Source organism: Bacillus rossius, chromosome 13 (assembly GCF_032445375.1).
Source record: "Bacillus rossius redtenbacheri isolate Brsri chromosome 13, Brsri_v3, whole genome shotgun sequence".
Classification (NCBI taxonomy): Eukaryota; Metazoa; Arthropoda; class Insecta; order Phasmatodea; family Bacillidae; genus Bacillus; species Bacillus rossius.
Window position 1 is genome coordinate 2,684,140 of NC_086340.1, and position 20,827 is coordinate 2,704,966.

The 20,827-nt window shown below is 44.3% G+C and overlaps 1 protein-coding gene across 1 annotated transcript in view; it reads right to left on the bottom strand.

The window, feature by feature from the left end:
* Window positions 1–787: 787 nt before the first annotated feature.
* The window catches only part of LOC134538581 (unconventional myosin-XV), a 205,305-nt gene continuing 185,265 nt past the window's right edge, over window positions 788–20,827 (bottom strand). The window contains exons 49-56 of the mRNA XM_063380005.1: window positions 20,206–20,379; window positions 16,939–17,152; window positions 15,901–16,082; window positions 15,653–15,814; window positions 14,050–14,205; window positions 12,607–12,811; window positions 4,230–4,363; window positions 788–3,358 (exon numbers count right to left, since the gene is read on the bottom strand). Of these exons, the coding sequence (XP_063236075.1) occupies window positions 3,161–3,358; window positions 4,230–4,363; window positions 12,607–12,811; window positions 14,050–14,205; window positions 15,653–15,814; window positions 15,901–16,082; window positions 16,939–17,152; window positions 20,206–20,379 (1,425 nt within the window). The 3' untranslated portion in view covers window positions 788–3,160. The remainder of the gene's footprint in view (window positions 3,359–4,229; window positions 4,364–12,606; window positions 12,812–14,049; window positions 14,206–15,652; window positions 15,815–15,900; window positions 16,083–16,938; window positions 17,153–20,205; window positions 20,380–20,827) is intronic.

Genomic DNA, 20,827 nt, shown 5'->3' on the forward strand with positions numbered 1-20,827 from the left:
TCTTACATTGTTTCTGTTCCAATCTACAACTGAAGAATGTGACAGGCGTCAATGGCAAGATGTCTAGTGGCGAGCGAGATGGGTGGAGATAAAGCAGACAAATAACAAAAGCGCGCTTCAAGCTCTCACGCCGTAAATTCCTCAAAAATACCTCGTTATAGCCGTGTTCTCGCTATTACCGTGCTCGCTATAACGAGATTCTACTGTATTTACAATGGTTTACTTTCCCGGAACATACACTTATAAAATCATTAATTTCCCGTTTCATACGTTTTTACGAAGTGGAAAAGCCCTAAATTTCACAATTTCTTTTTTTTGTTATATTCCTCCTGATAAACTACGTTTTAATGATTTTATTTTGAAAAACGTTCATTTTTTACCTTTGTAAGCGTAAGAAAATAACTTTATCACACCATAGATATGGATATTATCAGGAAGACTGTGCACTTCACTAGTAGCATCTATGGCCAGCACCAAGCGAGACTAGTGGCGCAAACTGGCAATGATTATGAAAATGTTGCACGCGCTTTACCAAGGCACGGATCTCATATTTTGTGCTGTCATTAATCTTTGAACTGAATATACCCGTTATTGTTTTCTTACGATCGGATTGTTTTGTATTTTACGTTTCTCAAGTTAAAATTTTATTGAAAATTGTTCTGTTGCATAGAGTTGTTTGTAAAATGAGACAAACAAGCAAAAATTTCTGATTTTCTTTTTACAATAGCCTAATTATTTTATTTCTAATTTAGACTTGGTGACTTCCCCCCCCCCCTCCTCCAAGAAAGGACTTCATAACATTTTGTAAGATCACTGTTTCTCATGTCAGCTTTACTTGATGATAGACTGTATTTTACATTTCTGGTGGTTTTATTATGTGTATTTATATAATTATGAATTCATATCTTTCATTATATAATGCAATTATTTACACATTATGTATTTAAGTTTAATCTGACATTGTGCTGGTATGCTAGATTGAAAAAAAGTTGTATTATTGCCATTCCCTTTTCATACACTTTCCCGCATCATACACCATTTTTGTGCCCTCCGTTGAAAAGTGTATGACAGGGGTTCTACTGTACTTTAATTACATTGTAAATGTACACATTATGTATTTTCTGCCCTGTTTATGCCAAAGGTAGAGTTGGGGTACTGCTTCATTTAGTACCTATCACATGTTTTAATAATTCAACAGAAAGTTATTTAAATTTTTTGGCTGAGTTTAAGTTTAAGAAAGTTATGGCGATGATACATACTATGTATATTTTTTGAGATAGTTTCTGAAACACAACATGGTTTTTATTGTGTGAAAACAATCCGTAATTCTGAAGAAAAGCTTTATTTCAGTATGAGGAGGAGAGGGAACCTTTAAAAAAAAAATTTTCTTAATTTTCTAGCATGTTTTCAAATCATTCTGCAAGATGGCATTGTGATACTTCAAGTGGTTTTTCATTTCATCTACTAATTAAGTTAGGTGTAAATATAATAAGCTATTGTAAAATGGGTGCGTTGGTATTATTCAGCAACATTTAAAATTCTGTAAAATAACAGGAATTACCAATTTAAAATGTAGCTAACAATCTCGGTAAAAAGAAGTGCTAAGAATAAACATTTTATATTTGTTAAAGAAATTTTATTTCTTGATCAAAGGACCTTTTTCAAACCTTGCATGATATGACATGAATGCTAATGAGGGAGGGAGCCAGTACATATTTGAGAACAAAAGATAATATAACACAATCATAGAAAATGAGTTGCACTGTTTGTGCTTTTGCACTTAAATGTTTAGGATTGAAAATGTTTTGAGTCCATTAAATTATATTGGTTCAGGTTTTGGGTAGTTACTTAACCAAAACTGGAAATTTTTCTTACCCACTCATCCCAAGTAAAAAAATTTTTTATATTTAATTTGACTTAAGTAGTCACTTTACTCCGCTTCAAAACTTCTAATTCCACACATCCCTACAAATATGTAAGACGAGTCTATAAGGTTGAAGCTGATGTTGGTTTGCAATATTGCAACACCTTCATTCACCTGAAATAAAATAAGTAGGTGCCTTTCTGGTTGATTAAAAAATCATATCATGTGCATATTTAGAAATACATATTTACTTCATTTAGAACTTCTGAACATGTCATTTAAACTGCTTTCAGAAATTATTTGGTTCCGTGTCCACAGAAAAGCTGGCTGTATTCGCATTCATTCTCAAAGAATTTATTTGATTAAAATGTAATACTCAGTAACATACAAATATAACAATGATGCACTGACAACTGTAAATCATCAATGACAACAAGGTTTTCTTGTATAGCATTGGTAATATAAAATTTACATAATAATTAGTGGTAAATTATACAGAAATACTTTACTATTTTGATACAAGTACTTGTTTATTCTACGTAGGTCTGTTTGCCAACTTTAAAAAAAAAAATATTTTTTTTAGGTGCACAACATTGACACTTAGTACACACATCTTTCTGTCTCTGCTTTCGCCACAGCACAACAAGCACATTAATAATTGAAGAGTCTCCTGTTAAATAAAAGTAACATGTCGTGCATCACTATGAATTATTACAACTGTTTCTTTACACATCATATAGTAGGTACATAATTAATTACAGGCTAATACAAGAACATTTTTTTAAAAGTAACAATGTACATTGAGCATTGACGACAATACGAAAACACTGCGTATGTCATCATCATACATGTAAGCACTCCACAACTATTGTGGAATGCCTCTCTCAAGTGTCCCAAGCAAAGTTTTTCATGTTAGTTCTTACATTCTTCATGGTTTGGATATCACCACAATTGATAACATTAGTTTAGTGTTATGTGGTTTTATGAACACATAAAATACAAACACTTTTTTTTTTTTCAAATAAAAAATAGATTTTTGAGCAATACAAAAAAAATGTTTCTGTAACCAGTACATTTGAATCTTCTTTGTTGCACTTCCAGATGATCAGATTTTTTTAAAACAGAAATTCCTAATAAGTGTGTCTGTTTTGTACGTATTCTTGATACAGTGTCACATTTCACTGACATTTAGATGGGCAATAAAAGAACCCAATGACAATATAACTCCTATCCTTCACGCAGCAACGACGGGGACGGATTGTCTCGCTAGTTTCGGCGATGTGTTGCAGGTGTGTCTCAGGAGCGCAGCCTCTGCTCCATGGTGATGTACTGGCGGATGAGACGCGATATCTCGTGAGCCTGGTCCGTCTGCAGCCTCGTGATGCGCTGCTGCATGAGGTTGCCACACTTCATGTCCAGGAACAGCGTCCCATCTTCCGACTTCACCTTGCGCGTCGATATCACCTCCGAGTACGGGTAGTGGATCAGCGTCTCCTGAACATCACACACGGTGAGCTTAGGTGCTGCAATTTAGCACTTACCAAGACTTATACCGAACCTTGTTAACCCTGACCAGTTATACGGGGGGTGGGGGGAGGAATAGTAAATGAAGGCTTATTTTAGACAATAAATCATCATTCTCAGAAAAACATTACTCAAATTCACTAGCCAGCGGGCAGTTAGTTCAATGCGCACAATTAACCTGCTGTTGTTACACAACAAAGTGGTGATTTGATGTTTTTATTCCTTTTTTTTTTAAGTACTGATTAGTATGTACCTATATTGTGTAAAGTGCAAATACATGTGTGTTTTTAGGTAAAAGTGTGCTGATAATAATTTATAAAATCCTTTTAAAAATATTTTTGGTAAGTACACGCCTGTTTTTTCTATTGTTTTTACCTCATTTGGAATAACTGGATTTTCGTTATCTCTGATTGGCCCTGGCTTCAGTTGATCTGGGTTAACAAGGTTCTACTGTTTATTAAAATTCAATAATTTACTTTTGTGAGGAGTGTATAACATACAATTGCTAAGAAAGAAGGGGAGAAGAGAGGTGAAGAAATGGAGAATGATTAAATTAATGGGCACTTAAGGCCACCTGCCACCTGAATTTGCTAGAGATATCGGAATGGCTTTTTTATTCAAAGAGTACTGGAATTTCATTCTAAAAATGTATGATTATGAGTCAAAACAGTTTTCAGAATTAGTTTTAGGCATGAAACAACCAGTACAGACATCCTGTTTTAAAAATACAATTGGCCTGAAAATGAAACAACTAAATGCTGTCTCTAAGTATACTGGATGTGTCAGTAACTCAAATGGTGTCCTGGGCATGGCAGAGTGGTCCAGCGAGAGCAGCACTCACGTGTGTGACGAGGTCCACGAAGTGCACGCCATGCCTGTTGAGTGCCAGGATGTGGTCGCTGCGCTCCTTGGGGTCAGACAGCCTCTTCACCGCGAAGAAACTCGAGCCAAACAGCGGCCACTTGGAGAGAATGTCTGCGGGACCCACACTTGCACATAAACTCACTGTATCGGGCACTGAACATGCAACCAGTGCTTGGGACAAACCAGGGACGTAGCCTACAGTCTAGAACCTCCCTTCTAGGACTTGAAAAATAAGCATACAGTGGAGCCTCATTATTACGTGTTCGGGAAACTGTAAGACCTTCGGAGATACAACAGTTTCTAATGCACCGTCAGTTTGACTACGTAAATCATACTTGATTTGTCTGGTAATTACGAGTGTCTCCTTGTTTGTCCTTCATCATGATGCGACGGTGGCCATAGCTGTTATCTTACCTGCATTCTTTTGCTCCTTCATACGGATTAAAACTAAAACCATTGCAGATACAAAAAAAAAATCATAGAGAACTTTTCAAATTTTAATTTAATTTGATACAACTTTTGTCAATGTATTTTTTACTAAAGTGCACCATTTGAGTTACGGTGTGAAATTAAGACTTTTTAAACTTTGACTTCAATTTTCTGTGTTGGGTTATTTTGAGTATTCATAGTTACGAGGATTTTTCCTGCCGTTGTCGGCTCTCGTAGTAACAAGGTTACACTTTAACTACCTAGCTACATAAGGTTACAGGGATAATATTTTTAATAACATTACAGTGGAACCTCGTTACTACGAGAACTGACATTGGCTGGAAAAATCCTCGTAGCTACGAATACTCATTATAACCGAATACAAAAAATTGAAGTCACAAGTTAAGATTACTGAACATTCTAAAAATGTCTAAATTTCACATTGTAATGCGAACATGGTGCACTTTAGTTAAATACATATACAATAAAAGTTGTAACAAATTAAATTACGGATTGCAAACTTCTCTGATTAATTGTACCTTAAATGGTTTTTGTTTTAGTCGGAATCGATTTGTTTGCTGCGCATGGTGGAAGCAATGGAACTCAGTTATGATAACAGCTGGGTCAACAGTCACTTCAAAACAGTGAAATATGAGAAGCAGAGAAAGGAAAATGAAAGAACAATTATGTAGGGATATAAGATATAGCTTCACCTCCTTTGTAGACTGGTTGATTATTTGATTTCCCCCTATAATTGCCAGCTTGCGTGTTCGCGAAACAGGTAGGAGGCGGAAACAAGCACAGAACGTTTAGGTCACCATCAGGTGGTGTCACAGCAGGCCAGTGGGACGGGTTGACTGGGTGGTGCACTATGCCAAGAAAATGTCCCTGGTGCTACTGTGCCTCTCCCTTAACTCCTCTACTGGAGCCTGCTCCACGACTCTACACAACTCTTCCCGCCTGAACTTTCCCGGGCAGGGCTAAGTTCCGGCACCAGAACAGTTTGGCTGGGGAGTTTCCTGTCACCATGTTGGTTCTCCGAAACAATAATACAAGAGTGTCGGGAGGTGCAGGTCCCATCTAACCTGATGAGCAATTGAGAACTAATGTACTGGTTACTACATTCGATAGGGTTCGCGCGTGGACTGTAGGTGGAGTGGTGTGGTGATTTCCCCCTACCTACTACACGGGACATGTTCCACTGCCTCCCCGCAAACTGCACGCCACTGCCCCATTCATTGTCCATCAGGAGGACACCTGGGTACCTGTATCTCTGGACAACGTCACGCTCTAGAAGTGCAATCAGGGTACCGACCTTCACATTGGCCACCGCGAACGCTTCCGCACACCGTGTGAAGCTGTCAGTGACCACAACGATGAAGCGCTGGCCACGGGACATACGAGGAAAAGGGACCTGCTGTTCCTTGCCATCACAGCGGGACATTCGCTGCTGGCAGACTTGGCAGGCCCGAGCGTAACGCCAGACATCAGAGGCCATACCTGGCCTGCGGAAAGCCACTTGACCACCCACAGTCTGTTCTGCGCCGGGATGACCAGCTAGCGTATTGTCATGGTAGTAGTGCTGAATGGCGGGTCTGACTGCTGGGGGCACGTACGCCTGCCATCTACTGTTCCTGTGAGGCCCCTTAGTCTGGAGCAGCCCCTCCAGATTCCGGTGGTGATTTTGGAAGAACTGGGAACCACAGTTCGGCTAGGCATGAGCGCGTGTCTGGGTCATGGTGCTGATCCTCGCGCACCCGCGGAGCAGCACGGCTACTGTGGGGTGTTCAGGATTGCGAATGGCAGCTGGCAGCTACCACAGCGAATACAGCGGTTTCAGCGGGTGCTCTGGCACCGGGGAAAGAAGCCTCCCACCCCTGGTCGTCGTGAAACTAGTTGCCTCGACAGCTCGTCAGCCAGCTGGTTCTTCATTACTGACATATGCTCAAAGGCAAATGAAAACCCCCTAAGCATCATGGCCCGAGTGTACTTGGACTTCTTGCCCTGTGCTGAGTCGAGCCAGCGCAAGCACTGACTGTCGATATGCAGTGTTAAACGTGCGGCTCTCGAGGTGGTGATGGTATATCTGGATGGGCCAGACGTCCGCCCCTCATTGGCGACCTGGTAGGACTCCCATCCCGTCCTGTCTAGTGTCAGTTTGGTGGAAGAGGGAAGGGAGGGGGGGGCGCGCGGTCTAGCTTTAGGCGTGACAAGGTATGACAGTGACAAAACAGGAACTTCACTTGGTGGAGGGCATAGTCCGCGGCGGCTGTCCACTGAAACTTTGTCTTGGGTGATAGAAGGCCGCTCATCAGGGCGGTGGCCATTGAGAAGTTTGGGATTGACACCCACAGTCAGTTCAGCAGTCCCATCAGTAACTGGAGCTGCTTTCTGATGCGGCACTCCAGCTTCTTCTCAATCAGCTCCGGTTGCACTGGTTTCCCACGGCATTCCTCAGCTGTCACGATGTGCCCCAGGTACTATATTTCCTTCGCCCTGATGTGACACTTTTGGGGGGTGCACAGATGAGTCCGTGCCTAGCCAGCCGTTCGAAGACCAACGTCAAATGGTGGGCGTGGTCCTCCCACGTATGGGACCATATGATGACATCATCGAGGTAGGCAGGGACGAACTTGCCAATGTAGCCGTCGATCAGCCTGAAGGGCATGGCACAGAATTGGAACTGCTGACCGTCAGACGTCGTTAATGCCGTCTTGGGACGGTCAGCGGGGCTCAGCGGCACCTGCCAGTATCCGGATTTCAGATCAATGGTGGTAAAGAGCCCGGCCAGAGCGTCAGTAATGTTTATCAGCGGAGGCAGGGCTGGGATTGTAAGGCTGTTCACAGGCTTAAAATTCACGCAAAAGCACAGTGTTCCGTCATTGTTTTGATGCCATTCCTATTCATGAGTTGTAGGGAGAGGTGCTGGGTTTGGTAACTCTGACACGCGCATCATCTCACTTATGTCTCTGAACGGCATCCTTCTCGCGGGACCCGAACCCAAACACCTTCTCGTAAGGTGGCTTGTGGGGCACCATAGGAATCCTATGTTAGTGATCGTGTCGGCGGCATGAAGCTTATTTCCGCTCGGTTGACACTCGGCGAGCTGGGAGAAAACTCAATCTCTGTGCACTTGCCGAATTCCAATCTCCGCTCCGCATCTGTCCCTACGCGAGTCGCCTTGTAGCTAGCTATAATGGCGGATTTCACGACTACGAGCCTGCCAATTTTATATTTTCTAAGCCATGTAGGTTGGGTGCAAAATGATGACACTGGGCTCTCTGATCCCTGTAACGAATGGTTCTCTATCGTGAAGTGGGCCCCGGCTAGCATTAAAACTCTGTGATTTAAAAGGTTCCTCACCGTTTGGCTTACTACAGGACCAGGACAACAGCGACCTCTCGAGCTTTCGGCCACTCGAGACACCTTATGGAGGAAAAGCGTACTTATTATGTATAGTTTAGTTTAATAAATCGCAAAGCTCACAATAACACAATGTAATGTGTTTTGCGATTTATTAAAACTAAATATATTTAGTACGCTTTTACTTCCATGTGGCATCCCGAGTTGCCAAAAGCTCGAGAGGTCGCTGTTCCTGTAGTAAGCCAAATGGTGAGGAACGATTTTATCACAGAGTTCTAATGCTAGCTGGCGCCCACTTCACGATAGAGAACCATTCATTACAGGGATCAGAGAGCCCAGTGTCATCATTTTGCACCCAACCTACATGGCTTAGAAAATATAAAATTGGCAGGCTCGTAGTCGTGAAATCCGCCATTATAGCTAGCTACAAGGCGACTCGCGTAGGGACAGATGCGGAGCGGAGATTGGAATTCGGCAAGTGCACAGAGATTGAGTTTTCTCCCAGCTCGCCGAGTGTCAACCGAGCGGAAATAAGCTTCATGCCGCCGACACGATCACTAACATAGGATTCCTATGGTGCCCCACAAGCCACCTTACGAGAAGGTGTTTGGGTTCGGGTCCTGCGAGCAGGATGCTGTTCAGAGACATAAGTGAGATGATGCGCTTCAGAGTTATCGAACCCAGCACCTCTCCCTACAACTCATGAATAGGAATGGCATCAACACAAGGACAGAACACTGTGCTTTTGCGTGAATTTTAAGCCTGTGAACAGCCTTACAATCCCAGCCCTGCCTCCGCTGATAAACATTACTGACGCTCTGGCCGGGCTCTTTACCACCATTGATCTGAAATACCGGATACTGGCAGGTGCCGCTGAGCCCCGCTGACCGTCCCAAGACGGCATTAACGACGTCTGACGGTCGGCAGTTCCAATTCTGTGCCATGCCCTTCAGGCTGATCGACGGCTACATTGGCAAGTTCGTCCCTGCCTACCTCGATGATGTCATCATCTGGTCCCATACGTGGGAGGACCACACCCACCATTTGACGTTGGTCTTCGAATGGCTGGCTAGGCACTGACTCACCTATGCACCCCCCAAAAGTGTCTCATCGGGGCGGAGGAGATATACCTGGGGCACATCTTGACGGCTGAGGGATGCCATGCGAAAACAGTGCAACCAGAGCTGATTGAGAAGAAGCTCGCGCCACGCACCAGAAAGCAGCTCCAGTTACTGATGGTACTGCTGAACTGGCTGCGGGTGTTAATTCTACACTTCTCAACGGCCACCGCCCTGATGAGGGACTTCTATCGCCCAAGACAAAATTCCAGTGGACAGCCGCCGCAGACCATGCCCTCTGCCAAGTGAAGATCCTCTTTCGTCACTATCATACCTTGTGACGCCTAAAGCTAGACCACTTCCCTCTTCCACCAAACTGACACTAGACAGGACGGGATGGGCACAGTCCTCTACCAGGTCGCCAATGAGGGGCGGACGTCTGGCCCATCCAGAGGTACCATCACCACCTCGAGAGCCGCATGTTTAACACTGCATACCAACAGTCAGTGCTTGCGCTGGCTCGACTCAGCACAGGGCGGGAAGTCCAAGTACACTCGGGCCATGATGCTTGCAGGGTTCTTGTTTTACTTTGAGCATAGCTGGCTGACCAGCTGTCGAGGCAACTAGTTTAATGACGACCAGGGGTGGGGGGCTTCTTTCCCCAGTGCTAGAGCACCCGCCGTATACGCTGTGGTAGCCACCAGCTGCCATTCACAACCCTGAACAATCCACAGTAGCAGAGCTGCTCCGCGGTTGCGTGAGGATCAGCACCGTGACCCAGACACGTGCTCATGCCTAGCTGAACTGTGGTGCCCAGTTGGTCCAAAATCACCGGAGTCTGGAGGGGCTGCTCCAGACTAAGGAGCCCCACAGGAACAGTAAATAGATGGCAGGCGTACGTGCCCCCAGCAGTCAGACCCACCATTCGGCACTAGTACCATGGCAATATGCTAGCTGGTCATCCCAGCGCAGAACAGACTCTGCGGGTGGTCAAGCGGCTTTCCACAGGCCAGGTATGGCCTCGGATGTTAGGCGTTACGTTCGGGCCTGCCGGGTTTGCCAGCAGCATATGTCCCGCTGTCCTGATGGCGAGGAACAGCAGTCTCCCCGTGGACATTATGCGGCCATATCCTCATACGTCTCGAGGCCGGTACTTCATCTTTGTGCACACCGACATCTTAAACCGCTGTGCGGAAGCGTTCGCGGTGGCCAATGTGAAGGTCGCTACCCTGATTGCACTTCTAGAGTGTGAAGTTTTACCAAGATATGGGTACCCAGGCGTCCTGCTGATGGAGAATGTGTTAGTGGGATGCAGTTTGCGGGGAGGTAGTGGAAGGTGTCCAGTGGATCACCACTCCACTCCCACATACCATCCACGGGCAAACCATATTGAATGTAGTAGTAGTCAGGTCATCATGACTCTGTGACTCATCAGGTTAGATGTGGACAATACCATGTGGGACCTGCACCTCCCTCTTGTATTAACTGTCAGAAAACTAACGTGGTGAAGGAATACTCCCCCGTGGAACTGTTGCAGCGCCGGAACTTTGCCCTGCCCGGGAAGATTCAGGTGGAACGTGTCGTGGAGCAGGTTCCAGTAGAGTAGCTAAGGGCATAGGCGCAGCAGCACCAGGGACATTTTCTTAGTATAGTGAACCCCCCAGTCAACCCATCCCACTGCTCAGCTGCCTGCGGTGCCACCCTGTCAGATGGTGACCAAAACGTTCTGTGCTTGTTTTTGTGCCGAAATGGGCAGAGCTGTATGTAAAGAGTTGTGTCCCAGCCGGAGTTCCCAGCAACACCCCTCAGCCGGTCAGCCAATCCAAAGCTCCACCAGCCACCGCTCCAGCCACCCCAGATGAGCTTACACCTGAAAACAGTGCCCTGGCACACTGTGCATCTACCACTAGTCAGTCCCTGAGAGACCGACCTGAAACGCAAGCAGTTGTGAACATGGTGGAGTGAGACTGGTTCATGGACTACATTTGCCCGGAGGTAGACAACCCAGTCTACAGCCTTTGCCCTGGAGACCACACGGACATGTTTGTAGTCATTGCCCCCGACATCTCTGCCGTGCACCGGATCAGCCCCTATTTGTGTCAATCCAGCACCTTGCCCGACATGGCTAGTGAACCTTGTGCCTGCCCCATCTCCTACCCCATTTCACCTAACCTTATCTCTATACACATGAATACATTACTGCCACAAGAGTGTTTGGCAACCTTGCCCGGCATATATGGGCAAAGCAGCCTTGGAGAAGGGGGGCTAATGATGACATCTGTCATGTCTGTCCCGGTCTCCATGCCCACCGTTGCCCATCACGAGTGTTTTGAGTGTAAAGTGCTGATGCAGCAAACGCGCCCGAACGCGGCATTCTGTGCCATGGTATAAATATAATTGTGTATTGTTTCATGTTTTAGGTAAATATCATTTACTAACTGATTGGAATAGTATTTGTGTATTCTATGTGCTATTACGTCAGCAAGTTGTCCTGGACAGCGTACTGTTTCCCACGCACCGGTGCGAGGGAGGCAGTCTTGGCTCGTCTCTCTGCGCTGGTGCTATCTGGTACTTGTCAGCTCATGTTAGCACCATGTAAAGTGTTTTGCAATTTAGTAAACAGAACTACAAATAATTAGTACACTTTTACTTCCAACTGGTGTCTTGATTGGCCAACAGCTCGAAAGGTCGCTGTTGGCCTGGCCCCTTGCAGTAAGCCACATGGTGAGGACCCTTTTTAATCCCCGAGTTTTAATGATAGCCGGCCCCCACGTCACGATAAACATTCGTTACAGGGATCAGAGCCATGTGTCATTAAAATTATTAAACAATTTAATTAAGAATAGTAAAAAAACATAAAAATCAAAATAAAAAACTGTTCACATTCTTCTTTTCAAGCCAAATCATTACATCTATTTCTGTGTGTAAACCGTGGCATTCTTAAAGTTCGCTATTTCATGGGATTTGATGTTAACATTAATTTTATTTAAAAAATTCAATTATAAAGATAACTTACTAATACCAAATGATGTAATGGTTAAACCAAGCCCCTCCTTCACAAAGTCTTGGACTTCTATTTTTTTGGTGGGGGAGGGGGGGAAGAGGCGATGAATGGAAGATTTTTAAGTGTTAGATTTGAAACACCTCCCAGTTAAATCAGTCATACATTAAAAAAAATAATAGCCCCTATCAGCTGACTTCTGCAGTCAACACTAGTGCTGCCTGGCAGCAAGCATTTTAATCAAAATGGCGAATGTGACATTATATACATGATCATCGGCAGCTGACGGGACAAGGAGGATGGCTCAGGGCAGCAACTTCCAACCATGCTGGGGTTGGAAGCTATTGGTGTTTGTGCACGTCTGGGTTGGTACCAGTGGCACAAGGGCTCCTGGTGGTGTGCGACTTCGTTCATCGCCCAACGGCTGCCAGTCAGCGTGTGCGCTTCATTAAAGCTATGGGAAGGAAGGGCCATACAGCCGAGCTATCGATCGACAGACTCACCGAGCACCTGTGCCTTGGCCTGGATGGTGGGCAGCCCCTCCACCTCGCGCCAGTTGCCCTGCACCATGTTGACCCACTGCGCCGGCTTCACGTCGCGCACGCTCAGCGCCGGCTTGGGCAGCAGGAACTTGGTCTCCTTCATGGTGGGCAGGTGGGTCATGTCGGCCGCGCGGTGCAGCAGCGCCGCGATCTTCGCTATGTCGTACTGCGACACCACATGACCCAGTTGGGTTACTGTCACTGATATCGAGACCCACGTGCCAAACTTTAATGAACATGTACTTGATGTCATACTGCCTCATACGAGAAGCACACGCCTTTCCCCAAAACATGTTATTACTAGGGACCGGAAAAATTTGCGGGGTCAATGACCTGCAGGATGAAATCCATAGTTCTGCGTACACTTGGTCAAATGCCACCCACTCATTGGCTGCTGTCTTGGGAGATGTCCCAACGTGGCAGCCTGTGATTCGATGAAGCTTTGGTCGGATGTTTCTCATTGGCCCAGAGTCATCCAGGTGAGTTGTGAGCCAATAGCAGAGGCAGCACTGAGGTATAACTATTTGTATTTTAGCCTATCGCGAAATCAATTCGCAAATTTTTCCGGTCTCTAGTTATTAGACACAAAAAGCACATGTTAAAATTTCAGTCTAATTATAAAAATAACTTTTAAATGTCATTGAGTTAATTTAATTGCCCAATATTTTTATTTTATTTTTAATGATACACTTAAATAATGTATTATAATATTTTTACTTTTTGTGTCTAGTTAAATATGAAAGAATTTATTTTAAAATAGAGTATTTACCTAAACATAATACTATGATTTTTACCAAATCTGTGGAAACTGAAAGCGGGGGTGGCATTACAATCGCAAACTTGTATCTGGCCATAACAAGAGATAATAATAGAGAATGTGAGGATGCAATGTACGAGTTCAAATAATAATAAAAATAATAAATAAATAAAAACTGAGTTATAACCAAACACAAGCAACATCACTGCTGCATCATTTTTGCCCCTCTCTTGCCGTTTCAACTAGCATATAGCATTCTACACTACATACCTCTCCCCTCCCTTTTTGCAGTCCTCCCATTCGATCGCTAGTGCATGCGCTGGAGTGGCATCACTGCTGATGCACTCTCCCTCTCTACCAGTTCCACCCCTAACACTACTTATCCTAACTATTACCTTCAAGCAATTTAAATTTTCATTGTAGCCCTCTCAGCAAAGAAGTATCTGTTCAATATTTTTCTTTTTACTTGTAATTTTTTTTTATGATAATACTGATTTATGGGAGATATAAATTGGTAGTACTTAAAATTAACGCAATTTCTCGCCTTCCTGGTATATGACGTGACAAACAGCTGTGTCCCTGAGCCTTTTTAAAGAAGTTGTTGATGTTGGACACCAGGTGATGTATACACTCGTGGTCGCACTCACGATGGCGTCCTGCTCCAGCTGCTCCCCTGGCATCACCAGGAGCAGGCCCTCCAGGTAGTCGGGGGCTATCTGGTTGAACACCACCTCGATGTACAGCGGCGAGTCCAGCCGCAGCGGGAAGTGCCACACCGAGCGGCAGAAGATCAGGTAGAACACCTGCGCCGTACAGACCACTGTTACCAGGCTTCTTATTTATGCCGTCTTTAATCTTTATGAGTCTGAATTTTTTTTCCTTCTAAATATTACTATCTGTTGATTTTTCTAAGACCATAAATAAGTATCTATTGGCAGTATAAATACAGTTGTCATTATGACAAAAAAAAATTCAATACTAAAAAAATATTTCACTGGCGAAACTACTTGTAGCAGTCAGTCACTATAACGCATTCCATTAAATTACCGTAATCACTCGCGTAATGTCCGCAGTAATTTGACCACATTTATGGCCAAAAAAATGGGGTGCGGACATTATGCGAGGAAAAATACAAAAATAAAAAATTTTGTGTTCTATTCAAGTCGTGCGTCTTTGTTCGAATGAGGGCGGCGGGGGAGGCAGCAACGCGGCAGGAGGGTGAGAGAGGCAACGACTCCGCAGGGGGGAGAGAGGCAGAGGCAGCGCTGTGTCAGGAGGGGAGAGAGGCAGAGGCGTTGCTTAACCTCCCTCCTGCCAGCTAGCCAGCCAACCAGACAAAGGAGTGTTAGAATCCTTGACCCACTTCCCTTCCTCCTTCACTTCCCCTCTTCATCTCCGTCAACACTCCACATCAACACAGCGGCAGAGCGAGGGCGAGACCAGCTTTCTTTATCTTTATGTCGTTTGAGATAGGACTAACTGCTTACGTCTGGCATGCCTCACGACGGTCCTACTGAGAACGGACAAACTATAACACCAGTCGCTGTATCACTGCCGCTTCCAAAATCACCTCCCACCGCTCACAATACATGGCTTGTTGTTTGATGCATGCCAAGCTGCCCTGCCCTCAGATAAACCCAGAAAAATGCGTTTTTACATTTTTTCTCAAAAATGTTTATAAAACAAGGAGGGGGGCTTATACGCGGGCGGGGCCTTTACGCACTCATGCCTTGAACTTGCGTGCGTGTTGGTCATTGGTCAGCTGTGTTTACCGTTACCGTGCTTTGTTCAGTTCAACGAATTTCCCCACCCTTTCAGAACAGGAGAGAAAGGACAGCTCAAGGTCACGGCTTTGTTTACAGAGCCGTCAACTTTCCATTCGTACTGCGTCCTTTAGGGGTGGCCAAAGTTGTGTTGCCCGCCGTAGACGACTGGTGCGGACATTATGCGAATTTTTAATTTTTTCTTTTAAGGATATATAAATAAAGGGTGCGGACATTATGCGAGGGCGGACATTACGCGAGTGAATACGGTAAGTTAAATGCTAAAAAGAACAAAAAATTTTAATATCAAGTGAAATAAAAAATAACGTTGATAACAGTTGAAACCAAGATGGCTTTCTTCAATGACAACACCTTAGAAATAGAAAAAAACTCATTAGATGATGTTCTAGATGCGCTACACGTGGAGTGGAATGTGCCTACAAACGACAGGATGCCGTGCTCGAGAGAGGACTAGCGGCGGAGGTACCTGCTGGTTCTTGTGCAGCTCCGTGGTCACGTCCAGCACGTACTCCTCCCGCGCGAGGGGCATGGTGAAGGTGTCCCCCTCCACGATGCAGTACAGGGAGAACTCCTCCATCTCGTGGCCCGACTGCACGTTGATGATGCTGCACATCTCCTCTATCACGTCCTGCAGGGTCACAAGCCGTGCTACACAAGGTGCCGTGCCGCCGACACTACTGAGGAGTTAGAACACGAGCTGCGCCGCTGGCTGACCTGCACGACGGTGGTGGACTTGGTGTTGACGACCCGCTCCGTGCCGCCGGGCAGCCGGTAGATCTGCCTCTTGGAGTTCCTGCCGGCGCTGATGGCCGTGATCTCCTCCACGCTCGGCACGTTCTTGCGCCCGCCGTACTTGAAAGTCTTCCTCAGGTTCTGCAGGCACACCGTCGCTGTCCCTGCAACACGCGTCCCCCCACATTAGGTACATGCTTACTACACTACCCGTTTCATTCTCCACAGCATGTAGCATGGTGCTTCTAGTTTACCCAACTTATTGTTTATTGTCTCAGTCTTTGGTAGCGGAAAATGTAATTAATTTTATTATATTTCAGTACCAAGGGTAGAGTGGCGGTTACTTTAAAACACCTTAACCTAGCAATCTTCTATGTTAAAATACCTAAATGTTTGGTCATGACAGAAGTATAATGCTGAAAGAAGTGGCCATCGGTATGTAGACTAAAATATGTATTGGCGGGGGAGGGGGAGGGAGGGGGGTGTTTGCCCCCCTCTGGAACCTACACCCATGCTGTGTATAATCGCTGAAATCGGAAGCACACTTCTTTATATGATTAAAGGTATTCTTCTCTGTGTGCATATAATCTTAATAATTCTAAAATTAACATTGTTTTAATTCATATTCTAGCATCGCCTGGGCTTTACCCAGAGTGGAGCAGCTTCTTTAATGTGAGGGGGGGTTACTTTATTTCCTCCGTATTTTGACCAAGGTCAAATTCGCAAAATTCTACCAAGCTTGAATAATCAAAATGTTTTAATTGATTCTCATACAATTACTTAACATTTTACTTAAGAAATGAAAACTACTGGTGGCCACAGAGAAGAAACATTAAATAGGCCCTGGCACTGAAAGATAAATTGTTTGGAAAGCAGTGACCCTTTTCTTGTTTTGAAGGTCAAGCGTGCAAAATTTCAACAAGCTCGGAGCAAAACTGTACATTTGATGATAAACAGAACACCCTAAGAGGCTTCCTCATGGCACAGTGGCTGAGATACTCTCAAAGAGGCGACGAGTACCGTGGTACGCTCTGCGCTTGTCGTAGGCCGCCGTCTCCAGGTACTTGAACAGGTAGGGCTTGAGCGTCTCGGAGCAGACGAAGTAGGCGGCCACGATGCTGAAGAGCCGCCAGCCGCGCTGGCACGAGTCGGGGCGGGGGGACTTGTTGTTGGTCGTCTGCTTCATCAGCTGGCAGTAGAGCTCGTCCCGGAGCGCCTCGTGCTTGTGGCAGTGCTGCGACAGGCCAACCAACATACGTCTCGGTGATGTAGATCCTGCTGTGCTATTTATGAGGGTATATCGTCGCCTGAGAATTGGAGTGTTCTATGTCCATTGAAGTCGGAACTGAGATATAAGCATTTGAAAGTTCAAATAACTATGAATATCATGGCATAGAACAAAATAATATTGGCTTAAATTAAAAACAAACATTTTTATGTGCATAGATGTGTGTGGATATAGTACAAATGAATACTAATTTTGTGTCCATAGCATAAAAAACCTAAAAAGTGGACATAGAACACTCCAATACTCAAGCAGCGATATATCAATAAATAAAAAATTTTAATCGCAAAGATGTTTTGTTTTATTAATCCTTCACCAGTTTGTATATTAAAAAAAATTAGGCCTGTAAATACACAGTATTTAAACTTGAATTAAGCTGTAGGCGAAGTTTAAATTATTTAGAAAAAAATATTGGTTTTTATAGTTTCACACATCTAAAACAATGTATCAGGTGCATTTTAAGGCAAATTCTGTTTAATCCAGAAAAGGTCTGATCCCACCCAGTCCTGAACACCTGACTACTGACACCTAAGAAAACACAGACGTCACATATAAGTAGAGGTAGAGCTGGGCCGATCACCTATTTTGCCGATCATGCCGATGCCGATCATCTGCTGCCGATCTTGCCGATCTTCTGAGCCGATTAGAGCCTTTCAAGTACCTCTGATTACACATTGCTTTTGACGGATCACTATAAACGGTGAAATATTCCCAGACAAAACTACTTTTCATTGACATGATTACTTAAAAATCACGACATTATAAATTTCACGGACTAGCGATTATACAGGTAAGCCCGGAAGGTCTTGTCAAGCTTCTCAGACACCGGCGTGCAGCTGGGTTAAGGCCAAGGTCATGTGACGTAACATCTCCCGAGGCTTACTGCACCTTGGCAGCAGATGGATAAAAATAGTAAACTCCCCATTATTTGTGTTCATTGGGACCCGCCGATGCCCGGATAATTGAAATTCTGTAAAAAAATAATAATAAACCCGGATAATCGGTTAACAGTAAGGGCCGCCTTCGAATTGTTGTCTCGGCTTAAAAAAAATACGGCACTGCCTAGCCATTAGTTCACGGTCATTTACAACAGCCAAAGAGAGAAAGATAAGATCGTGCTGACCTTGTACACATAAATTTTGGGTAGCTCCCCACCCCCCTCCACCCCTTCCTCCAGCCGAATGCCAGCCAGACACGTCACTCGCCAGGCGCCTGCCGTGCGTTGGCGGGTGGAAAGTAACTCAGCAGCACGTGAAACAACATTCGAACAAACGGGAGACGGGAAGCAGAAGTCAGGACATCCCCCTCAAGTTTAAAGAGTGACAAATGTGACAGCTGAAAAGGGGGGGGGGGGGGGGGTGGCGACACAAAGGGTCGGTACAAACAGCGTTGCAGAGTTTGGCGGCCCACGCGATGGCTTGCATTGTTTGCCGGCCGCCGGCCCGCGTGACGTTAATTTCAAGCGCTGACAATTTTAGCTTCTCTTTTTTTTCTGCACTTTTAAATCGTCCCGTATTATCCGATTCCCGTATTAGCGCGTCACGGATTAACGAGGTTCTACTGTGGGAAACAAAACTCTTCATCAACCAGGTTTTATACAAAAGAAAGTTAAGCTCTATTTCCCGCTAAACAGGATAAGAATATTAATTTCGCTAAACAAAACTTTCAATAGGCCATATTTAGCGAGAAAAAACTAAATAGATGAATTCCCGAAGAGTAGTTGTTTACTAACCACAAGACTACTAGCGCCATTAATCCGTACGAATTCCGTCGCGCGACGCGCGTCACTCTAATCTCTGGCGTCACATAACCAACCTAAACAACAGTCGCCATTCGCCATTCCGGTAATATTAACCGTAAATGGTAAACAAATACATAGTTTTCGGTTCGTAAATGATAAATGACTGCAAATAGTATAATGGAAAATTATTTTGCCGAAAGTACCGTAAATATACATGGAAATTGATATTAGGTATGTAACTGTTCAATGTTTATAAAACTTACGGTATTTGTTTACTTTATTGGTATATTTTTTTCGTGTGTGGTTATTATTAAATCCTATTATTTTTCGATGAATAATCAAATTTTCTTCCCGAAAAGTACCGTAAACAAACATGGAAAGTTGTTAGGTATAGGTAATTATTCAATGTCATAAGTTTGCAGTAGGAGACCAATGATCGGCTCAAATAATCGGCTACGTTTTGCCGATCATTATGATGGGCAAAATTAACAAAATCGGCCAATTATTACGATCGGGGATCGGCATCGGCCCAGCTCTAAGTAGAGGCAAGATTACGTGGTTAGTAGCAATTAAAACAGAAATCTTTCTAACACCAAAATGGAAGTCTATACACTGCATAGCAACGAAATATGTACAGAGAAAGGATCTCAAGTGTCTCATTGTGTTCATTTAAATATAGAACTAATAAAATAAATATTCAATTTAGCCATATTTAAAAAAACTAATATATCTACTAGTGAAAAAAAATATTTATCTCTCTATCGTTTTTACAAAGTAAAGCATAGCAGTATATAGATGCATAAATGGATGAAAGTCTAAAGAGAAAGATCACAAGGAAATGTATAGTCAATATAATGATTTAGGATTATATATTACACTAAGTTGCATTACAAAAGAATATTGAATGCTATAGTTGCAGCTTTTTGTTTAACTTACTCTTATTAAAATATGTATGAATATTGTTTTATGTACTCATTTTAAGGGTGTTACTACAAATTTATAAAGCAATTGATCAAAGTTATTGTGCTTGATATGTACTTATTATTACGTGTGATTTTAATTATAAATGACAAAGACAAAATCCTCAATTTTTTAATGATGTAACTTTCTTTTTTGAAACACCATAAAATCTTGGCAACCGACATGTTCTTATTGTAATATATATTATTTGGGCTAAAGATCTCTCGAGCAGAGAGTCCATCACAGACAGCGCAGGGATGTTGGGTAGGAACCCGTCAGGCCCACCAGGGGAGCTACCCACCATGAGGATGGTGTAGACGCACTTGACCTCCGTCACATCGGGGCTCATGGGGTGGTCGCCCATGTAGCGCATGACGGCCTGGAAGCACTCCACCGCCAGCTCGCTCAGCTCGGCCGTCTCCAGCCGCAGCAGCGACTGCTCGATCGGGACCGGCGAGTACTTCACCATCGACACCTGCGCAGTCACGCACGCCTCGTACAGCACTTCCCCCGCCCGCTCGGCTGCGGCCAGTACAGTACAACAAGGGGGGGGGGGGGGGGCAATATACCTTTTTATAAAGAATCATCGATCCCCCCCTATTGAAGCGGGGGGTCCGGGGGTCCTCCCCCGGGAAAATTTGTATTTCAAGGTGGAAAATGGTGCTATTTAAGCAGTTTTTTTTTTATCTAAAAATTGATTACACAGCACTTTCTTTGCCCCCACTTCAAGGTTTCAGAGGGAAGGGGGGGGGGGCAAAATATCCTTCCCCCCCCCCCCCTCCTGTTGTTGTGCCCCTGTAACGTGTAACCATCACCATCATGTCACATTTTAAAAGTACATTAAGTAGTTCAAAAGAATTTTGTTTTGTCAGGCTAAAACCTCAGGGATTAGTAGACCTCTAGTACTCCAAACATTTACACAC